Source organism: Myodes glareolus, chromosome 4 (assembly GCF_982192425.1).
Source record: "Myodes glareolus chromosome 4, mMyoGla1.1, whole genome shotgun sequence".
Taxonomy (NCBI): Eukaryota; Metazoa; Chordata; class Mammalia; order Rodentia; family Cricetidae; genus Myodes; species Myodes glareolus.
The window spans coordinates 5,811,776-5,835,442 of NC_142029.1; the positions used below are offsets into that span (position 1 = coordinate 5,811,776).

The 23,667-nt window shown below is 44.0% G+C and overlaps 1 protein-coding gene across 11 annotated transcripts in view; it reads right to left on the reverse strand.

Annotated features, from left to right (window-relative positions):
* Nucleotides 1-23,667, reverse strand: part of Golga4 (golgin A4) — an 88,172-nt gene that overhangs the window by 8,663 nt on the left and 55,842 nt on the right. For 8 of the 11 annotated variants that reach the window (XM_048423783.3, XM_048423782.3, XM_048423781.3 and 5 more), the window contains 9 exons: nt 22,405-22,560; nt 16,774-20,981; nt 16,162-16,283; nt 15,744-15,874; nt 9,554-9,664; nt 7,546-7,566; nt 7,247-7,315; nt 4,609-4,684; nt 2,454-2,557 (listed from right to left, as the gene is read on the reverse strand). In XM_048423783.3, coding sequence (XP_048279740.3) covers nt 2,454-2,557; nt 4,609-4,684; nt 7,247-7,315; nt 7,546-7,566; nt 9,554-9,664; nt 15,744-15,874; nt 16,162-16,283; nt 16,774-20,981; nt 22,405-22,560 — 4,998 coding nt within the window. The remainder of the gene's footprint in view (nt 1-2,453; nt 2,558-4,608; nt 4,685-7,246; nt 7,316-7,545; nt 7,567-9,553; nt 9,665-15,743; nt 15,875-16,161; nt 16,284-16,773; nt 20,982-22,404; nt 22,561-23,667) is intronic. The other 3 variants (XM_048423787.3, XM_048423780.3, XM_048423779.3) reach the window with 1 other exon arrangement.

A 23,667-nucleotide genomic window follows, 5' to 3' on the forward strand; every position in this document is an offset into this window, starting at 1 on the left:
GTCAACAGCAGAGTGGAGGACCAAAACCCAGCGGGAAAAGCAGGCTGGGGGGCTCCATGCTACAAGCCTATGTGTACTACATGAGTGTTCTTTAAGCACCTGCCTCACGAAGAATGCTGTAGCCAAAGCAGGTGAAGAAAAACAGGTAGAATGACACACGGAGACTGCTAGGTGCAGACGACACACCACCAGGTCCTCCACAGGCTGGCTCGTCCTAAAATACAACCTGCTCTCCACTATGAATTCCTTGTTAATATATAGAGAAACCAAGCAAATCAGCAAAAGTTGTGTCAAAAACCAGCTTCATTCTTGTTGGTAGCATTCAGGGTCATCTTCTCTGTGATATAGACACATAAAATTCTGAAACTATTTTAAATCATCTAGCCTTCAAGACTGTCTGGTCGCAGCTGGAGACAACTGCACTTCACAGATACAGTGCTCAGCTGGACCAGATTACTGTGACTCAGGGAACTCACACATCATTCTCTTGGGCCTTCTCTCTCAGCTGCTGCCCATCCTGAATGAGTGCTGAGAGCCCTGAACAGAACCTAAGCCTCTCCAGTTTAAAGTCCCACAAGGGAAGCTCTTACCACCCTTAACTGCATTCTGCTCCACAGTGTAGTAACTGAGAACAACTACAGTCAGGAGTGGTGTCAGCTTCCACGTCCATGTATGAACGAACAGTAGACTACACCTACCACCAGCTTCAACGCGCACATGTAAAATGAGGGAAGAATTATAGGCTGCTCATCATCAGTTAGAAAATCACAACAAATGCAAAGGCCATGAAGAACCTGTGCCTCTGAGGCGGCTGGAGCGGCGCTCTCGCCGCCTTCCACACTGTAAGCTGAAGGGAACCACGGGCTCAGAAAGCACAGGATTACATTTGGCTTGGGCTGTGTCTCTTTTCCAAAGTTTTCAACTTGGAAACGACATTTCACAAGCACTACAACTCCCCAGGAACAACAGGCAGCGGCAGCTAGTGTGTTAGACTCAGGAAGGCCACGGTGTGTTAGCCAGCCCAATTGCACTCCAACAGTAGAGTCCAAGTGGCTACCGTCCTGAAAGGATCTCAAAGCTCAGTCTCCCACCTCCTGCGCATGCACACAATGTTAGCCACCTCCCAAGCTGCCAGGGCTGCTGCTTTAGTTGCATTAAGAGCACAGTAAAGGGAAGCAGTCGTTCATCGGTGTTACCTTAAGACAAGGGGAAAACTAGTAAAGTCCTGAAGGAAAGGGGACACTGGACCACTGGGGACTAATACATCCCTCTCAAGATCACATTACTGTAACCTAATTTTTATTTGAAAGGATTTGATGGTCAGACATGGTAGTATATGCCTGTAATCCCAGCTCCTGGGAGGCAAATCAGGTAACACAGCAAGACCATGCTTCAAAATTCAAAACCAAAACCAAGCAACAAAAAATACTCCCTAAATCTGCTTGATGTAAACAAAACATAATTTCTACAAATACTAAGGATTCATATGAACTCTGGCTCCTGGTGCTTCTCTGTGTCTCCCTACAAATTTGGAATATGATTTAAGGTCCTTATCTATGCCTTGCTCCTTTCGGCTTTATATCCACTTTCCAGATCACTGTCTGAACTGGCCAGCATCTCTGTGACTCAGCACACATCCATACAGTAAAACAGCGACTGTTTCCAGGGACAGAAAAGGTCACTGTGCCATTCCCAGTCAGGACACAGATAATGCAAATCCCGAGAAGAGCCTACAAGTGTCAAAAACACACAATGATTACAACAAAACTTTTATTGATAGAAAGTTCATGAAATTCCCTAACAACATTCAATTCCATTCAAGATATATTTGCCAAATGTCTAATATAAGGTATTAAACAAACTGTGGAGGACACAAATAAGTAAATAGTCTATATCAAGGGCCTGATGTAGGAGCTACATTCTAGAAAACAAACTTGTAACAGACTAAACTACCTCTGGATGTTCCTTAGCAGTTACTGTCATGGTGACAGCACAGTGATTCAGTGTTATCTACAGTGCATTAAAAATATCCTTAAAACCGGGCGGTGGCGGCGCACACCTTTAATCCTAGCGCTCGGGAGGCAGAGGCAGGCAGATCTCTGTGAGTTCAAGACAGAGCAAGTTCCAGAGAAACCCTGTCTCGGGAGAAAAAACAAAAACAAAACCTCCTTAAAATAAAATCACTTCTCCTGCTTTTAAGATCTGCAGTCTCACACACACACACAAAAACAAAAACTAGCCATATACTTCACTTTTTAAAAACACCTTATTGTTTATGAGATTTTCATTGTAGCAGTATTCAGTAACAGCTAATATCATTTTTAAATTTAAATAACATCTTAAAACACACAGGACTGCCAGTCAGTTCATTTTTGTGAACACTGTCTGAGCGTAATGATCTAATGTGTGTGTTAAAAAAAGCCCGACACCAAGTTACGAGGCAGGATCCATACCTTGGTCTCCCGACCCATCATATATTCAAACAGGACTTTTCGCAAATATTCGAACTCAGTAGGTTCTCCAAAGAGTGAGACATCAGTGTGGTGTAGATTGCCACCTGTTGAGAAAGAAAAGCAAACCCAGATAACTTGCCACTCAGAAAAGAGACATCAGGACACAAGGAAGGGAACAGAAAGAGGCGCTGTTTCCCTCCGCTGTGCTGTGCTGTCCACACGTCCACACTGGGAACATCCCAGCCATTTTGTAGAAGCGAAAATAGGAACTGTTGTAGGATTTTTATTTCCCGTATCCTTCTCTTACAAGACCAGGCCAGTGTAAAGCTCCTTAACATTGGTGTCTCTGCTAACAGCCTGTGGATGACGTCAGATACCTGCTGACTGACACCACCATTATTTTATCAGTGATATAGTATCTCAGACGTTTCAGCATTCTAATATTAGAGTACTCAGTTCAAATCAAATTTTAAAAAAATGTTTTGAAACACAAGATAAATAAAAAATCTGAAAGTGTGCAAAGTATAGTGTTATAGTGATTTTCAAACATTTTTATGTAAACTGTGTTCAGTGGCACAAGCCTGAAATCCCAGCTACTTGGGGGCTCAAGAAGGCTCAAGACTGTGTGAAGGAAGAAAACAGAAAGCAGAGTAAGAAAGAGTAAAAGAGGATGTGGATACGATAAATGTAATTATATGCAAATATGTAAATGTCCTGAGAGTTTATTAATTTGTATAATTTATATATGCTAATAAAAACAAAATAAGAGGAAATTTAACATCTTATGAAAAAGAAAATGACAACCTAACTTGAGGCCACAGTGGTGTTAAGGAAAGTAGACATCAGTGGGTCGAAAAATTTTACATCCCGTGGTGTGCCAATTCTATTCTTAGTTCCGTATTCTACAGAAAGTCTTCTACGTGTAAACTACAGGAGACAGGGACAAGTATGCAACAAACTAATGGAATAAAATATACAACTTAGATGACTCTCAAACTTACACTAAACAAAACGAAGAAAAAGACCACGTAAATCCGCAACTGGGAAAATCTAAACAAAATGGTGCTGGAAATTTATACATAGATGTTAAATATATGGCAGAAGAATAAGCAGCACAGTGTCAGAGGGTTCAGCACCATGGAGGTGCTGATTACAGATTACAGAAGTACACACAGGGGCTTGTACGAGAGGAAACACTTTATTTCTCCCTATAGGAGGGTGATCATTCAAATCTTAAAAGCCACAGCATGTAGGTCAGTGTGCACAGTCAGTCCACCAGACTGCTCAGATTCTTTTCATCGTTTAGAAGTACTGATATATGCACTGCGTACAGAATAAAGTTTGGCACTCGAATTTAGTATGCATGTAAAAAATGAGGCTATACGACACTACATGAAACAAAGCAAGCCAGACACAGAATGACAAGTACTGTAGGATCTCAACTCATACAAACAAAATCTACACAAGCTAGATACAAAGAGCAGAATAAGACGGTAGTTACCACCAGCTGGGAGATCAGGTGTAGTGGGGGTGTCATTGTCCAAAGGAGACAAAATGTCAGCATCATAGCAGAAACACCTTCAAGACAGCTGCCGTGCTGGGAAACCAGCAGGTCTAGATTAACGTGTTCTCACAATGTACTGGTCTGAATGAAAATGGCCCGCACAGACTCATATATTTGAATGTCTGGTTCCTAGCTGGTGGAAGTGTTTTGTGAGAACAGGAGGAGGTGTGGCCTTGTTGGAGGTGGTGTGTCACTGGGGAGTGAGCATTTAAATTTCAAAAACCACACCAAGCCCAGTGTTCACCTCTCTGCCTGCTGTCAGTTACTGCTCCAGCACCAAGCCTGCCTGTCTGCCTGCTACCATGCTCCCAGACATGATGGCCATGGTGACTCTGCACAGCAGAGCAGAGACTAAGAGAACCACCACAGAAGGTTATGTGTGGGAGGTGACAGGTGCCAACGAGCTCAACCTGTGCACTCTACCATGAACAAGTATTTTAAAAGCAGCATGCTGAAGCACGTATATATAGCTTATACTTGTCAACTACTAAAAAAATGATTCAAAATAAAAATAAGAAAAGAATATGAATCAGCACACACATAAATCTGGCAGAAGAGACACACACAGGCGCCTGGCAGCAGCCCGCTCACCTTGGTAAGGTGTCCCCACGGCTGTCGCGCACACAGGCTTTTCATATCTTTTCAAACGGTCTTCTAAATTATGAACCTAGAGACAATATTCAAACCATACCACAAAGTTAATATGAAAATCACATGTAAGGAAAAGAATAGCTATAGGAGAAGAGCTACTGGATGCTTTTCAATGCTGAAGGAACAATATATGCAGATAAAATTAAAAGAAATAGTTTCTTTGGCAGAAACTAAACGCATGCTCAATGAGAGAAAAATATAAAATTTGAATTTTATTAAAATAAAAACCTTTTTGTATTAAAAAATTACATCAAAAATATGAAAAGACAAATTACAAAATGGGAGAAAATATTTGCAAATCAAACACCTGATAACAAATTTGTATCCAGAATACATAATAAGCCCTTACACCTCAGCAACAAAAAGAAAACACAACCCAGAACAACCACAAGACATTAATAAATATGACATTGTCCCAAAGAAGAGATACAAAGGGCCAAAAAGCTGATGCAAAGATGGCTGGAGTCAGTAATCATTCGACAAATGTGAACACCACCACAATGAAGCTCCTTCCTACCTTCTTGAGTGACTACAGTAAGTATGTGAAAAGGGAGCCCTTATAAACCACTGCTGCAGTACGGAGCAGCTGCTATGGGAAACAACCCACTCCTTCCTACACATATACCTGAAAGAACTGTAAATACTGAAGCAAGAAGGGGTACACAAGTTCAGACGTGGGTATTCCTTTAGTCCCACCACTCAGGCAAGAGGATCTTTGTGCCAGCCTGGTCTACAGCTAGGGATATACAGAAAGACCCTGTCTCAAAAAAAAAAATAAAATAAAAATAGTAAACAAAAAATGGAAACACAAATGTTCTTAACAGCACTACTTGCTACGGGCAAAAGGAGGAAACAATCCAACTGTGTGTGTAAACTGGTGAGTGGCTATAAGCTGTGCGGTCCATACAATGGGATTTGATTCACACACTGCTCACAGAAGAAAGTAAGAAGTAGCTGGGCATGGTAGCACAGGCCTCTTTTCCCAGCCAGGACAACTGACAGACAACATGGATGGACAGACAGAATATACACCGTTTCACTGTTGAAGCTAACATCACAGGCTGTGTACTGTATGGGCCCACAAGATGAATTTTTATGCACACAGCATAAAAATCCACAGAAACAGAAAACAGTAATGGTTGCAAGAGGCTGAAGGGAGAGAGTAACAAGGATTGATGGTTAAGTAAGTATAAAGTTTAAATATAAACAGGAAATGCACAATGATGAGTTTCTGTTATGAGAACTTTATCATAATCAAAATGAGCAATACAAAACTGCTGTGCTGACAGTTCTGAAGATTTAAAGACACTTAGGCAGGGACTGCTACGGCAGTAAGCTTGAGAACGGTGGCTTTACTCTGGGAGAGGAGAGGCAAGGTGACTTTAACTTAGTGCTGTCTTTATGAACTTCAAAAATACAAACCATGTTGAGCATACTCAATGTAAAGTATATTAATGTCCCATTTCAGCAACTGTCAGGTCTTGGTTATGTGTATTTTAAGAAAACTGGAAAAGTTGGGAGATTTAGTCTCTTAGGGTGGCCTACTGACACAAGCCAGTGTTCTCCACAGCATGGGGACAATCATCACTAGGCATCACATACTGCACATAAACACACACTGTCACGTGCTTAGGCTAAGTCCCTGAAGAGCACTGAAACTGAGTGACAGATACTGTACATGGATACTATGTGTAAAAATCATGTAACATTAACTCAATCACTAGGGAAAAGCACTAAGGAATGATTTTCATATTTTTCCTTTGAGAAACCAGAAAAATAATTCCTATTACAATGATAAAAATGCAAAACATTCAAAATGTTAAACACTAGAAATAGCAGGATACAATGTTCTAGTTTGGGGCTGGAGAAATGACTCAGCAATTGTGACCTCTAGCTGCTCCTCTAAAGGAGCCAGGTTCAATTCCTAGTGCTCACAACTGTAACTTGTTTCAGGGGACCATGCCAACAGGCATGCACATTGTACACTGACATATGCATGAATGCAAAGTACCCATACATATAAAATAAATCTTTTTTAAAAAATAACAAATGCTCTAGTTTAAATATATACAATCATAAATGTAAAGACTGTCTCAAAGAACTTGTGGATTTAGAAATAAAATTTCCTGCTTAAGACGAAAATAATTTCACTGGGTGGTGGTGGGACACACCCTTAATTCTGGTACTCAGGAGGCAGAGGCAGGCGGATCTCTGTGAGTGTGAGGCCAGCCTGGTCTACAGAGCAAGTTCCAGGACAGTCAGGGCAACACAGAGAAACCCTGTTTCAAAAACACCAAACCAAACCAAAGAAAAACCCATCAACAACAACAAAAGAAATGCCAGGCAATGGTGGCACACACTTAGGAGGCAGAGGCAGGTGGATCTCTGTAAGTATGAGGCCAGCCTGGTCTATAAGACCAGCTCCATAACAGGCTTTAAAACTACAGTGAAATCCTGTCTCAAAACAAAACAAAAAAGACTGAAAGAATTTCAAAGCAACTATTAAATCATTAACTCAATTATTTTGCTACTGGCCAAGACCCAAGCACACACCAACAGACACTGCACTGGCCAGTACCTGCTCTCTCAGCTCCTGCTCCTTTAACTTGGAATCGCTGATCAGAGTGGTCTTCTGAGCTAGCTGTGCCTGAAAGAACAAAAGCCAGACTGAAATGAGTGTGTCCCATTGACTCCTGGACATGTTTCTGTAGTACTTGCAAAAAACATTCTTTGTAGAAAGTATCTTTATGTTCTAACTTGTTAAAAAAAAAAAAAAAAGAAAGAAAAGAAAAGAAAAGAAAAGAAATGGTTAGGGTTGGGGGATATGTTTCTAAAATGTACTAGCTTCGGTAAACTTCAATGAAGAACTAATCTTACCTGTAGCTCCATAATTGTTACCTGGAGATGGAAAAGAAAAACAAAACAAACAAACAAAGAATGTGAACAATAAAACTGACAAGGAGAGGAAACAACAAAACAAACAGCACTATGAAATGACAACAAAGTACGAAGCCAACTTTCCCATCGTAAGAGAGTGAGCAGGTCTAAAATAAAGCAATTTCAAATCTCTGTTTCTGAACCTCTTCTATTTTTGTGACATACTGTCACACACAAACATCCATAGGCAGAGAGGACTGTAAGGCTGGGAAGTGAAGCTCCAGCAACAGAGGATTCTTTATCCCCAGGGTTACTGGACATGAGAATATGGTCATGTGTCACTCGGGGAACTCTGTGAGTAAATGGTCAGATCTTTCAAAATCCTTCAGTGCATTTCTAAGCACAACCCCCAACGCTCATGCTGGGCTCTGATTACAAACTGTTTCTCATGGGGCTCAGCACAGGTCCATGTGACTGAGGACCATCTAGAATGCAGAAGGAATACTGCATTAGTGTGATGCTGACTGTTTGGGAGGTTGAGACAAGAAAACTATTTAAATAGAAGATTCAAACTAGCCTTGGAAACATGCCAGGGTTACTATCTCAAGTAAAAAAACAAAATCAAAATATTGAGAAGCACTAAAGCATACTCAAGGAGAATTAGGAGACTACAAAAGAACAAATCTGTTTATAGTTATTATTTTCTGCTTTCTTTTACAACAAGGTAAAGGACTCAGCATTAATATCAATTTCGCAATGCATCAACACTCTATGGTAGTCCGGATGCAACACTAATACTCTAACACTAGGGGAAGTTCATTAGTAAAATACATGTGTTTTCATGGAAGTAATATTTAATAACAAGGATGCCCACAGCCACGATCACACACTAAACAAACAAACAGAACTACAGGAATGGCTTCCTTACAGGAAAGACCTTTCTGCTTTCTCAATGTTCGTACAACTCTATCTATAAGGAGTGAGGCTTCATCTCTGCCTTCCAGTAAGGAGACTGCGGTAACTGTGACTGATAATCTGTACGAAATCTTCTCAAGGGTGGAGTCACAGACAGTGTTTGCCAGCTCTATCACGCCAGTCATCTCACTGTGTTTGAATCTGGTCCAGTAGCCAAGGAAAGCGGAACCAGCACAGAATGACTGAAAAGCCATCATGTTTGTGCACTACAAGCCAGGATACGCTATAAGGTAGAGTGCAGATTAATGTCCAAAGAAGGCAGCTGGGGGCGGGGAGTCACTCACAACTTGAGTGGTGCAACCATTGCTAGGTTACCCACACTTCAATGGCCAGCGTCACATGCACACACACGCAATAGCCCAGGTTAAAATCAAGGGTCACAAAACAAAATCACATGAAGTGGGAGGGGGACTTGTTAGGAGGAAAAGGGAGGGCTCGTGGGAGCAGGAAGAGTTAAGAGGATGGGGGGGTGAGTATGATAAAAATATATGCATGTATATAATTGTCAAAGAATAAACAGTAAAAGAAAAAAGTAAAAAGCAGACATTTTTAAGAAGCCATCTCAGGATGTCACATTTGCTGTGGACGGTTTCTGGACTGGCCCAAGGGTGTACGGCTCAGTCTGCTCTGCTACATGGTCTGTGGAAGACCAGAATGCCCTGGCAAACAGGAAGTCCAGGCTTTGAATGGGAAGCCTGGATTTAAATTCCACTACACTTATCTGAGGAAGAGACCTGGTCAGTCATCTTCATCAGCTTAGACCATGGACAACTTCAAGAGAACCGCCATATACGGGCTGCCCATGCACGCGTCAGCATTGCCAGGGTATACATTTCAATTTTTTTTTTTCACAACACATCATGAGGTCTGAACATTCTGTTAACCTCTTTGGGTTTTAGTTGTATTTACTGAAAAAAATAAAGCAAGAGGCCTTAAAGGGTTCCTCGGGATTAAATGAGACTAATATATGCCACAAATTGGGGAAATGGTGATGTTTTCAAGAACCACGAGAAGAACATCAAAGTTCTCTCACATTGTCCTCCACGCTGTTCTCTGGATCCAGCCTGTGCTCATACTTCTTCTGCAGTTCCTCAAGTTGAGTCTGGAGGTCATTTACTTTTGCAGTCATTTCTTCTTCACGAGCCTTTAGGATGGAAATAGCAACGTGGTAATAACATTACAACCATGCAGAGAGGGAGCGGTGTAGAACACTCTCCGAGCCACCTTTCCGACCCTAGTGAACTCCGCTGCAGTGCTGCTCGCTCGTCCTGGGCTGCCATGGCGCCACCTACATGCCCGTCCATCACCCGAGGTTATCAAGACGCTGCCATCCTCTCACCCTGGGCTCATCAGGTCTAACAGGGTCACAGATCTCGTGCTCTAAGGTTAGGGTACTTTCTACAGTGGGTGCCTAAAGACATTCAGGAAATAAAGTAGGATTTTTGTTTTGTTTTGTTTTTGTTTTTTGTTTTTTGAGAAAGGGTTTCTCTGTAGCTTTGGAGCCTGTCCTGGAACTAGCTCTTATAGACCAGGCTGGCCTCGAACTCACAGAGATCCGCCTGCCTCTACCTTCCAAGTACTGGGATTAAAGGCGTGCGCCACCACCGCCCAGCCTAAAGTAGTATTTTTACACACAACTGATCACAAGAAGCTATGAATGCTTTGGTTTCCTTTTCTTCACCAGCTATGGAGCAGCTGTGTAACTCAGGAGTTGGTCTGAGCCTTGTCTACTAGCTCACACATTTCTCACACATTTCAGCCATCTCCATGTGGAGTTGAAAGTTAAGTAACAATACGACCAGTCTAACATGGTGGTGACCAGTGCAATCTTCATTTCCCCCAAAACAGTGCAAAAACAAAAAACAAAAACAAAAGCAAAAATAGAAAAGGCTGAACTAGAAAAAAAAGATCTTTTAGGCAATTTTTGTCCCCATGGTACTACTCAGAAATCCTGACACACAAGTCACCTCTGTTCTGTCCCAAGGACACTCAGCTCTCCTCGGTCATCAATCCGGCAAGAGCTTTGTGCTAAAGAACATTTAGAGCTGGAATATCAATCTGAATTGAGTAATGAAGATCCATGTGTGCTGAGTGAGACAAACAGGAAAACAAGCACCAACAGGTGTCATTTAACAGACACCAACTGTCAGAAACATGAGGAACACCATTCTCAACAACAGACGGATGGTTAGGCACAGACAATGTAGAAAGCCTGATTTTAAATATCACTTCTCATGAAGAAGGCTAATGGGAAACAAAACCGCACGACTTTGTTCTATGTTGGCCAATGCTCAGATGCCTCCTCACTGAGCCCCACCTCCAACACCGTCAACCTGGAACTGGGCTACTACTGTCCTTGGTCATGGCTGTCTTGAGTCTACCATTGCACATCCCTATGCTTACCCAAGTCAATGTGCCTGAGTTTCCACAGCTACTTCCTCAGGCACACTGTGACAGTCAGCTATGTCTGACACATTCTTTGATAGCTGCAAACTACTAAGCTAAGGCAAGTCTTTTAAGAATTAGAAAAGAATCCCTAATGAATTATCTCTGACTTAAGAAAATAGTCTGGATTTGGACTGGACAACTCAGTGGTAGGGGGCTTCCAGCAAGGCACTAGGTCCTGCGTAAATTCCTAGTTCATAAAGGAAGGAAGGGAGGGAGGGAGGAAGAAGAGGAAGAAAGAGGAGGAAGAAAGAGGAATGGAGAACTATAACTTTCCTGACTATTCTTTAAAAACAAACGGAATGAAAGTGATTTCACTGTACACGATTCTCAAAAAATACATGTGAATACATTTGATTCAAGTTTTTCTAAATAAAAATTAAATTTCAAACTTTTAAAGACACAGCACAGAGAAGTTGGGGACCCAACTCAGTGGGTAAATACCTGCCACACAATCGTCAAGACTCAGGGTCAGACTCCCAACACCCATGTAAAAGGCCAGGTTTGATGGCACAAGTCTATACCTCCAGTGCTAGTGGGAAGACCCTGGGGTCAATCCGTCACGGGAGCTCCAGGTTCAGTGGGTGGCCATGCCAGGGAAAACAAGACGGAAGCAGCTGAGGAAGACAACTGACTTGGCATCTCCACTGCCTGAGGGGCTATTCTATAGTTGTGAATAAGTCACCAGACTCCAGCAACTCTTAGGAGCATTTAACCGGGGCTTTGCTTACAGTTTCTGAGGGTTAGTCCATTATCATCATGGCAGAAGCATGGCAACACACACGGCACTCAATCAATAGCTGAGACACATCAGGCAGCAGCACAGATCTAGTGACTGTGTCTGGCATGAGCTTTTAAAACCTCAAGGCCCACTCCCAGTGACCCACCTTGTCCAACAAAGCCATACCTCCTAATCCACGAACTAGGGGTTAGACATTCAAATAGGAGCCTATAGAGACCATTCTCACTCAAACCAGCACACCCACCTACACACAAGCACAACAGAGGTGGTAACAACGACTCATGAAGTCTGAGGACTCAAAACATGAGCAGAGGTAAAATGAGTGAAGAAAGTTCAACCCGAGTCCCCTGGGAGACTGGAGCAGCACTGGGCACCTTCACGGTCCTCACACAGAAGATAATCCTGACAGGAGCAGATACGCTGGGAGAGGACAGCAGCCCAGTAGCAAGGAGACCAGCTGTCCAGTTCAAGCAGCAGACTGGACCAGATGAGACAGCAACATACAGTAGTAGCAGTGGTGCAGAGGGAAGAGGAACAAAAACTATGACTGCTGTGGGGGGTCCTTCTGTCTCTGTGTTGCTTTTGGTTTATTCATTGGTTAATGAATAAAGAAACTGTCTTGGCCTGTGATAGGGCAAAAAACAGAGCTAGTCAGGGAGAAGCTGCAACATGAGGGCCGGCTTGTTGGGGTTTCCGTCCCGCCCAGTACCCCACAGCCGGCAAGTCCCAAAGAAAATCACACATAGTCTACATTAGGTTATAAACTGATTGGCCCATTAGGTCAGGCTTCTTATTAGCTCTTATAACTTATGCTACCCCATTATCCTTATCTACATTAGCCACATAGCTCCGTACCTTTCTCAGCTGGGCAAGTTACATGCTGCCTCTTTGGTGGTCTGCGCAGGAGTGGAGAGGGAGCTTCCTGCTTTCCAGAATACTCCCAGTCTCTTTGCTCCACCTCTACTTCCTGTCTGGATTTCCCGCCTGTACTGCCTGTCTGGCCAATCAGCGTTTTATTAAAATATGATTGACAAAATACAGACAATTCTCCCGCATCATTTCCCTCTTTTTTTTTTTTTAAACAAAGGAAAATACCCATAGTCCATTTGTTGGGAATGTGGGCGTAGTATTTCAGGCTACTTCCTGCTGGTTGGGGGCACTGATAATCTTATGGAGACCTAAAGAAAATTTAGAGTTATAATCAAGTCCTGACTGGAGTATCCTGTGAGTCTCAATCATTTCAGGCAGCAGTCTTGAATCAAGAAGTCATGTACCCCCCACCAGAACCAGACAGAACATTAGTGGGGCCAGACAGAACTTTAGCTGGTAAGCCACAGTCACGTGGTGATACACAGATTAATAGAAATGGGTTAAATTAATATGTAAGAGTTAGCCAATAAGAAGCTAGAGCTAAGTCAAGCAGTGATTTAATCAACACAGTGTCTGTGTGGTTAGTTCAGATCTGAGCTACCAAGCAGCCAGGAACAAACTAACGGCCTCCTTACTACACTATGACTCAATGACAAAGCACATCTTGAGAGTCCAGCGTATGCTGGATACCATGCTGGGGATATAAGCAGATCTCTTACCCTAACTGGAGAGATGCGCTTATGTGAAGGGCTTAGGGACACATGATTCAAAAACAAGTTTCTCAGGTCTTCAGATGTGAAAGATAGGAACACTATCTAAAGCACCATCAACCCTGGCACTTGGAAGGTAGAAGCTGGAAGATAAAAAGTTCAAAGTCATTTTCAGATATACAGTAAGTTCAGGACAGCCTGGGCTACATGGGAGCCTGTCTCAAAAAACCAAACCAAACCAAACCAACAACAAGAAATGCTATCAAAGATTGGGAAGGAAAACTGAAATGCTTTGTGCTTAAGTTTTCTCTAACACACCACAGAAGAATGATAAGTGAGAAAGCGCAGCACTGTACGGTCAATGTGAGACGAACTTTCCAGAAGGGAGAGGGGAGGGAGAGAGGAGGAGAGGAGAGTCCTCAAAGCCCGGAGCCTGCTCATACGCTGACTTAACAGGGAAGAACTCACACTGTGACTGGGTTGAGCCAGCTGACACATACTATTAAAGCCCCCTTTCTAAAAATGTAGCTACTAGAACACGTTCAATGATTAAACGAGGCTGTCGTGTGGTTTGCATTAGATGTGTAAAGGCAGAGCCAGCTGTCCCACACCTGCAGCTTGGGGGTCTGTCCCCAGTTCCCTTTACACAGCTGCAAGAGTGCTACAGCTCCCTGTCTTCTGTCCCTCAGCCCTGGACCCACGGAGGTTCGTCATGGTGAACTCTGATGACCTGTCGTAGGATATTTGTTTACACTGTGTGAAGATGAGTCACTATGATTGGTTTAATGAAAAGCTGAATGTCCAATAGCTAAGCAGGAGAGGTTAGGTAGGACTTCTGGGCAGAGAGAGAAACTCAGGAGGAGATGGACCTATGGAATGGAGGAAAGATAAAGAACCACATAGCAGAACACAGATTAATAGAACTAGAGTGGATTGGGAACAAGCCTAAGCTAAAAGCCAAGCTTTCATAATTAATAATCAGTTTCCATGTCACTATTTGGGGGCTGGTGGTCCCAAAACAAACAAACAAACAACAAAAGGCAGACAGTAATGACCCATACGTCCACATACAGAGAAGGATGACAAAACAAAACAGAGCTCATCCCCTCCCTGGAGCTCCCAGGCTTGACTATCACAATCAGCAGCCATTACCCTGCTAAGGTTCCTTCCTTGGGAAGACATCTTTGTTTATGAAATAGGTGACGGAATGATGACTCTCTGCTCTAGAACTCAAACAATAACTGCACTACGGTTGCCTTCCCTTCTGTATAAAAACAAAACAAAAGCACAAAGAGATAAAAACAAAAACAAAAAGAGGATAAACTAGACGGTACCTTAAGTTACTAGGTACACTGCATGGTCAGATTCAATAAGGAGTCAAGAAGTGACCGGATTTATTTATTTTGAGACAAGGTCTCATATAGCCCAAGCTGGCCTTGAACTTGTTATATAGCCCAGACTGGCCTAACTCAGGTTCTCAAGTGCTAGGACTACAGGCATGTACAACCAACACCTCAACAGATTTTTAAAAATGCATTTATTATTTATGTGTATGTGCCTACATGAGATTACATATACCATGTACATGCAAGTGCCTATGAATTTATGTGTACAATGAATGTGTAGTGCCACAGAGGAAAGAAGAGGGCACTGGATCCTACGGAACTAGAAGTACAGTTAGCTGTGAACCACCACGTAGGTGCTAGGAATAGAACCTGGATCCTCTGCAAGAGCAGTAGAGCTCTTAGCTACTGACCCATCTCCAAACCCCTGGCTGTATCCTTGAAATATATGTACACTGGCATAAATTCACTCTGAAAGTACAAGAAAATGTACAATTATTTTTAAAGTTTCCTAGTGAGACTTACAGCTAACAAATTACACAAAGATGGCATTCCATATTCCATAATTTCACTCAACTCAATTACATTTAAAATAATGGATTATGACAATCCGTTCCTAGCTCACAAATGTACTGCTGACAGAGTCAGCTGAGGTTATGGCTCTTCTGGAACAACAAATGCTTCTTGGTGTATGATAAAGTAAGGCTTGGAGTAGCCTTACAGAGAATAATAAGCCAACAGAGAACAACTGACATTATTTTATATCTGAAAGCATTGTTGGGGGTCAAAGTTCTCACCGGCATTTATGGTTTGTTCCACTCTGCTAGCGCAGCACCACTAGAGGGAGTACGGTGAGATGCCGCCCACTAGTGGTAACACCCTTGCTGAGGAGCCCCCTTTCCCCACCCCAACGTGGACCATCCACATGCTGAAAATGAGAGAAGGAACGAGGTTGGCTGGTCTTCCTGGGAAGACTCCAGCCGGTTGAGCAGCCTTAGACAATGGCCTGCTCTAGTTCCCAGACCTCACCCAAGCACAAAGCCTCACTCTAGTCTAGTTTCTGTCACAGGAATAAAACACAGAGCACTTCAGAAGAGAATGAAGATACAGTACGTCAAGGATCTCCTCGTACGTCCTGGCTGTCCTCTTCAGGTCATCGTCTTTCTCCGCGATCTTTCTATGCAACTGCTGAGTCTCTTCTTGGTGGGTCTCTAGAAGTTCAGCTTCCACCTCTTGGGCCTTGTCTAATTAAGGATGAGGGACACACATAAGAAAACATGGTTGGGACTATCTATATGCCAACAGTAATAGGAATTCTCATTTCAAACTGATGTTCATGAAATTCAGCAGAACAGACAAGGCAAGGAACGAGGCAGATTGAAGAAGCTTCTAGAGACCCTGGGAGAGCACTTTCTTAGATAAGGAACGACCATTTCTCATTTCCCCTCTAGATAATGGCACACAGCACCTGGCACAAGGGCAAACAGGGAACAGGCTTCGGCTGCAGACTTGGGTTTAAAGCTGTACTCACGGATGGTCTCCTGGATGGTCCTCTCTAGTTCCTGCTCCTTCTGGGCCAGCTGGGTGTTAAACTCCCTCATCAGCTGCTTCAGTATGGAAGTGTGCTTCAACTCAAGATCCTCTTGCTCCTGTCTGAGGAACAAGAGTGGACAGCAATGACGGCTGCCTCCACAGAGCACGTGACAAAGAGGTTTCAGAAGAGTTTGCACAATGTGCTCTCGCTGTTTCGGAGGCAGTGTGAGTTGTGCGTGTGTCCAGGTGGAGAAAACTAGAGATACAGAAATCACAACTACCTTCGCCAACTAACACTGGGGCCTGGAGACCAGTTCTTCCCACTTTAAACTTCTCCATTACACATGCACAGGACAGACATAGGGCTACTACTAAAGACAACCAGCAATGAGCTCATTACTCAAAACATGCGGCCAGCAGCTGGCAAGATCTTACCTGCATGAAAAGGCATGTCCCCTAAATGAACATGGACTAACACTGCCTGCTGCCCCAGGTCTTCATTTCTCATCAGTATCTAACTTACTGGATTTATGTACCACTTTGGGCAGGTCAGTGTCTGCATTACACACTACACACACACTCATGCCCACAAGGTGGGAATAACACTTACTTGAGTTTGTCCTCCGCTTCCTGCACACACTCTTTCTTCAGGATGTCCAGCTCCTGCTGATGCTCCTTCCTCAGCACCCGAAGATCTTTCTGCAGTCTAGCCACCTCCCTGCTCAGCTTCTGCTTCTCCCGCTCCGCCCCTGCTAACTTCAACTCCAGGTCATTGTGCTGGGTGTCCATGTTATTCCCCAATTTCGGTTGGATCACATGTGACTTGGAATTTTCCTCAGAACTATTTTTTAAAATTTCGACAGGTTTATTTTCCCCATCCATTTCTTGCTGTGAGGCTTGCGAGTTCTCGTATCTTAAGGCCAACTTGTCCATTTCAAGTCTGTGTGAGTCCCTCTCTCTTACTAAGTCTGCCTCCAGCTCTTTTATCTTCTGCTCCAGGGTCTGGCAGGTCAGCTCCTTTTCCTGGAGGGTTTTCTGAACACTCTCAACCACACTTGCCCAGTTCTGCTTCCCTGGATTGTTTTTACCCATCTCTTCTTCCGTGGGCTGGGACTCAATGAAGGAACAGTTCATCTTCTTTTCTTCAAGTTCTTTTTGAAGACATCCTACAGAAATCTGATGGTTGGGTTGTTTGGCTCGGGTGTGGTCTAAGGTCATGGAGAGCTGCATTCCAGACGGAGACAACACCGACTCACCCTCTCCCTGCTCCAGCCTGTGCAGCAACTTCTCCCTTTCAGCTAATCTTCTTTGTAGTGTGCAGATCCTTTCCTCGCACGCCTTGTGTGTGCAGCCTTGGGAATCTACTGTGTCTTGTTCGGAAGATGCTGCCACACTTTGTACGGATCTGGACACGACCGGCATCTCTGATTGGGAAGAACTTTCTAGGTTTTTAAGTTTTTCTTCCAGAATGTGAATTTGCTTTTCTCTGTCTTGTAACTTAGCATTCAGCTCGCTCAACTGGCTTTCTGCATCTTTCTCATACTGCTGTCTCTTCTCTTCCATCTGAGACACTAACTGCTTCCTGATGGCAGCGATCTTCTGCTCCGCCTTCCTCTTCAGCTCCACTTTGGCAGCACTTTCTAGCTCCAGCTTGTCTTCCAGAGCCTTCAGCTCCCCATCTCTGTTTTTCACACTGCAAGTCACGTGTTCTAGCTCTTTCTTCATAATTCCAAGCTCAGCTTCTAGGGAGGACACTTGCTTTTCTAGTCTCAGGACCTTTTCCTCAGCCTCCCTGACCTTGTTGTCCTTCTCCTCTCCCATCTCTTCAAAGTGTTGAAGTTTCTGGACCAGTTCATTCTGCTCAGTGTCCTTCTGTTGGTTGTAATTTCTAAGTGTTTCATTTAGGGACTCAATTTCTTTTTTCCTCTGAGTAAGAGAGTCCTCTAACTCAGCAACCCTTGCTGTCTGCACCTTCAATTCAGTCTCTAAGTCACACTCCTTCTTCTCCATCTTGCTCTTCCTGTCTTCCATCTCACCCTTTAAACATTCAAATCTTTTACTCTGCTGATCAAGGTCTTCCTTCAGTAAATGTATCTGCTCATCCTTTTCACTGGCTTCTTTGGCTTTTATGTCCAGCTGTGTCTGTAGGTCTTTAATAGTGCTCTGGTACTGTGCAAATCTGGGCTGGGCTTTTTTCTTCCACTCTGAGAACTTGTTGGACCAATGAGCGACCTGCTCAAGAGCAGCCGTTTTCTCTTTACTCAGAGCATCGACTTTCAAAGACAGGTCTTGCACTTGACCTTGCAGTTCCATCTGTCGCTCCTCATGCTGCTTGCTCAGTGAGGAAATGGCTGCTGCTTTGTCACTTAGGCTGACGCTGTTCTCCAGCTGAGCACGGACCTCACTCAGCTGCTTGCGAAGGCTGTCGATCTCAGCCGTCTTCTCCGAAAGCTCTCCTCTCAGCAGTGTGACTGCATTGATGTTCTCCGATAACTCTTTCTTCAGCCGTGTGATGCACGACTCCTTTTCGCAGGCTGCCTGCTGCTGCTGCCCTCCTTCCTTCTGTAAGGCTTCCTTTTCTGTGATGAGACCTTCGATATCAGCCTTCATGGCTTTAATCTGATTCTCTTTTTCTTCCAGCTGATGGGTAGCCTGTTGGAAAGAGCTCTTTAGTGTGTGCTGCTCGTCTCTCAACTGTGTAAGTTGTGCTTCTAATTCAGAAACTTGGCCCATCTTCATGAGCAGAGTCTCCCTAACTGTGGCCGTGTGCTGCTGACAGCGGGAAAGTCTGGAGAGAATGGTGTCCGTTTTGTCGCCGCTGACACTGAGTAATTCATTTGTTTTAGCTTCTAACAAAGCTTTGGTTTGCTCACAGCGACTGTCTAGCTGAGACGCTAGTTCTCCGAGCAGGGTTTTGAGGGTCAAGCTTTTGTCCTCTAGGCTCTTCCTACTGCTTTCCTGTAAAGCCCTGCAGCTTCGGAGCTCCTCCTCCGCAGCCTGCACCTTGCCTGTGAGCTCAGAAACCCTGAGCTTCCCCTTCTCTGTCAGCATCTTCAGCTCAGTTAGCTCCTCTTGAAGAGAAACCTTCTCAGTCAGACAACGACCCAAATCGACTTCCAGCTTTTCGACCTGTGACTTCAGCTGAGATTGGTTCTGTGAGAGTGAGGTGACCTGAGCAGCCTTCTGCTGGAAGTGCTCCTGCAGGTCGGCTAGCGCCGCCTCCCGCCTGCTCACCGCCTCCTTCAGCCCCAGCACTTCCTTGTTCACCTCCTCTTTTTCAGATGCGACTGTGAGGAGCTTCTGCTTCAGCTCTGCCAGCTCCCGTTCCTTCTCCTCTATCCGGCTCTCATGCTCGTCCCGCAGTTCCTCAGCTTGCTGACTGAGTCTCCTCTCCCAGGACTCTGTGACGTCATCAAGCTCCCGCTGGTGCGCGCCCGTCAGGTTCTCTAGCCGCTGCCTGTGGTCGGCCTCCAGTCTTGACACGGCGTCACTGATCCCAGCTGAGTTGGCCTGTGCCATCTCCAGGATCTGGGCACTGAACTGCCTCTCTTTCTGACCGAGCTCTAGGGCGCTATTTTCAAGCTCTTTTTTAAGTTTGGCTTCCTGGTCCAACAACTTTTTCTTTGTTTCTTGCATTTCTTTTGCTTTCTGCTTAATTTTTTCCATCCTTTTTTCCTGGTTTTTAAATTTGGTTTCATATTCCTCACGCAAAACACTAATACTCTCTTCTTTAGAAGACAATTTCTGTTTGAGGACCTCAATTTCTTTGGTCTGTTCTTCTCTCATTTGTAAAATGACATTTTCCTTTTCCAACAGGATTTGCCTTGTCTGCTCCTTCTCCATGTTACTGTCCTTGAGGTGTGACTCGTGCAGCTGGGCTAACGACCTGCCTCTCTCCTCCAGCTCACGCTTCTGGTCCTCAAGCTGCTGCACCTGCGCTCTCCAAGTGTCTAATTCCACACACACGTGCTCTTTCTGTGTTTCTATTTCAGCTACCTGCTGGGTAAGAAGGTTCTTCTCTGTTTCCAGACCCAGCACCTTCTGCTGCATTTGGGCCAGCTGCTCCTCGTACGCGCCCGTCTGCTCGTGTGTAGCGCTCTGCTGTGAATGGAGATGCTCCAGCTTAGCCAAGGCCTGCTGGAGCTCCCCGGCAGACTTTTCAAGACGAGCTTCGAGATCCTCTATCCGAGCCTGCTGCTCTTTCAGGTGCTCGTCTCTCTCCTTCAGGAGAAGCCCCAGCTGGTTGACTTCATCTTTTAGGGCCTTCTCAGTCCTCTGCACAGTTATTTCTTGTTCCTTACTGATGCTGTCAACCTCACGCTGGTGGTAACGTCTCTGCTCCTCCAACTCAGCCTCTAAGGCCTGCTTCATTTTGTCTGCATCACACCTCAGGACAGAAAGCTCCTCTGTGAGCCGCTCACGGGCTTTCAGTGCTTCCGACAGCTCAGAAGACAGGGATTCCAGTTCTGTCTGCTTCACGTCCAGTTTCTCCAAGGTCTTTTCATTCATGTCTTGTATGTGGGCCTGAAAAAGACTCTCCTTCTCCTTTAATAAGGCATCTTTTTCTTGTTCGTACTTCTCTCTGAGCTCCTCCACTGTAGCCTGCTGCTGCTGCGTGAGGTCCTGGAGTCTCTTGGTCCACAGGCTGGTCTGCTGCTGTTGGAAGCACTCCAGCTCTGTCCTGTGCTTCTCGGCCATGGCTGTGAGTTCTTCATTGTGTTTATTCTTCTCGGCTTCCAGATGGACAGCTAAACGCTCTGATTGGGTTTTGCTTTCTTGTAAGCTTTTTTCCAAAGAGGTTTCCAATTCAAGAATTCTCTGTCAATGAAAATGAATGTATTTTTACTAATGCCCATAGCTGTTTATCGGCAACGACACACAGATTGTGTGGGCCTACACAGAGGCTGGAATTTGAACACTTCACGTACCAGACCAAACAGAAGACAAGGAAACACTATGCTGTTCTCAGTCACTAACGGAATCTTGAGCACAAACTCAGTTCTGTATTTGTTCTATTTACTCGGGTAAGCATTTCAATTATCTCTATTTTCAAAAACTGTTGTAATGGGAAAATCAAAAAGAAATTAAATCACAAAACAAATAATAATGGCAGTGAGTTTAGTAGGAAGATGGTCCTCCACACTCCAAGCTTTTACGTTACAATAGTATTTCATTGCTTTCATAATTTAATTTTGGAGAAAAAAGTATCTCATTTTCTATCCCAAAAGGCATATACTTAAAAACTTTTAAAAATTTTTATTATTTGTGTGTGTGTGTGTGTGTGTGTGTGTGTGTGTGAGTAAGAGAGACAGAGAGACAGAGAGGAGGGCAGGCAGCAGCTGTGATTTTGGTTCTCTTCCTCCACTGTGAGTTCAGAATCAGACTCAGACTGCCAGGCTGTGCAGCAAGCACTGTGCCCTCAGCCAACTCATTAGCCTGGCATGGCTAGTTTTTTAAAAAGTTTCTTAAACATATTTTACCAAATGTTGCTGTCACCTCACAGAATATTAACCTTCATTTGAATGTCAGAGCTGGAAAAGTCCAATCTCTCGGAAGCTGGCAAAGAAAGTGAGGTGCGTGCACGCAAAGGCAGCGAGTGGGTAAAGGAAGAGCACAGAGATTGACAAAGTGCAGAGCGTGACTGTTTAAAGAGAGCACAATCTTACTATAGGCAACAGGGCCAGAAAGCCTTAACACTATGCACACTGAGACATAGAAACAAATACTTCATCCCAACATCATATTTAATATAAAAAATGGGTAATTTTAAGTGTGAAAGTAAGGCATTAGGGTAAGTAAACTATGACAAAAGCAGAGCATGGGTTATACATAGGGCACAGTGTCTGATGAAGCTGGACGAGCAGGGAGGTGTCAGCTCACATGCTGCCTACAACACAAGGCCACTCCCTAGAGATCCAGTCGATAAGCAGTAGAGTGGAGACATTGCAGAGTCTGTGTGCTACAAGGCAGAGTGAAGGCCTGCCAGAAACACGGGGAGCTTGGAGCAAACCAAGGACAATGTGGCAAAAAGAGTTCAAAGTCAACAAGTACACCCATGAACACTTCTCACTAAAGATAAAGGCATGTGCAAAAACACCCAATCCACGAGCCAGCAGCTTATCAGAGCCTGACGCTGCCTGGAGAGGACAGCCCCATAGACACCTGCTTCCCCAGCTCCAGGGACAGTCCCCATGGACACCATTGTCCCCAGCTCTGGAGCCCACACAGCACATGAACTTACAGTTCGGTAAGCCTCTGCTTCCCGCCCAAGTTCCTGGAGTTTATTTTCACTCTCTGAAAGTATTGCTTTTTTCTGCAGCTCTAACTCTTCTAGAGCCAATGATTCTTGCTGCTCTTTTTCTTGGGTAAGCTTCAAATATTCTGATCGACTCTTTTCCTGTGCCAAAAACAATTAATACATCTCAATCCCACGTAAATCTCAGCAGTCCCAAAGCACTTCAACAGAATCATGTTTTCCACTTGTTCTGCATCCAGCTCTGTGAGGTGAGCAACAACCCAGGTCCTGAGGCTTTCCAGGGTACCCGCTCTGAAAATCTTCCATTCTTCTTAGTACAAGACATCCTCAGCAAAGGTTAAGAGCACATTTAACATTAAATTAACAAAGTAAACTGTAATTTCTTGATTGCATTCCAACTTTAAGTATGCTTATTTATACTGCTGCTTAAAGAGTTAAATATTGACACAGTATTTACACATCAAGATACAACGGTGACACACGTGTTTACAAAATGATTTCATACTACAAAATACACTAATAAGACAGAATTATCCACAACATTGATGTCAGTATTTTTGAGTATACTGCATAGAGTAAATGTTCAAATCTGTTGAATTACGAAGGGGTTAACCCCTCTGTGTGGACATGTGTTTGTCTTCCTCTACTTGAAATAGACCTGAGTGTCAGCTCCTAGAAGACAGTACTCACGCCAGTGTTCAAGGCCCACAGCAGGCCCTTTTAGCACCACCCCAGCCTCATTTATGCCCCACTTCGTTCCTTAAAATTCCCATGTCCCTATTTTTATTTTATGTTCTTCTAACAAACTTTAAATGTTCTTATAAGCTACCTTACTGGAGCAAAAAAAAAAAATTTTTTTTCCGTTTTGGTTTTTTTGAGACGGTTTCTCTGTGTTGTCCTACCTGTCCTGAAACTCACTGTGTAGACTGGGCTGGCTTGGAGCTCAGAGATCCGCCTGCCTCTGCCTCTCGAGTGCTGGAATTAAAGGTGTGCACCACCACACATGGGTGCAATTTCAACCACATTATTTTCCTAGCCTTGCATAAGTGTACTCTAAATCCAAATGCCTATTTCCTTTCCAGAGATTAAAAAATTTTGTTATCTCATCAAGAATCAATGCTGCTGGAAATCCTGAGAAACTCAGACACTCAAGAGTCCAGAAGACACAGAAAGAGGGGGAGGCAGGGGAACTATAACTCCAGCCAGCGTTTCCAATCCTGCACTGAACATGTTTAAAAATCACACACA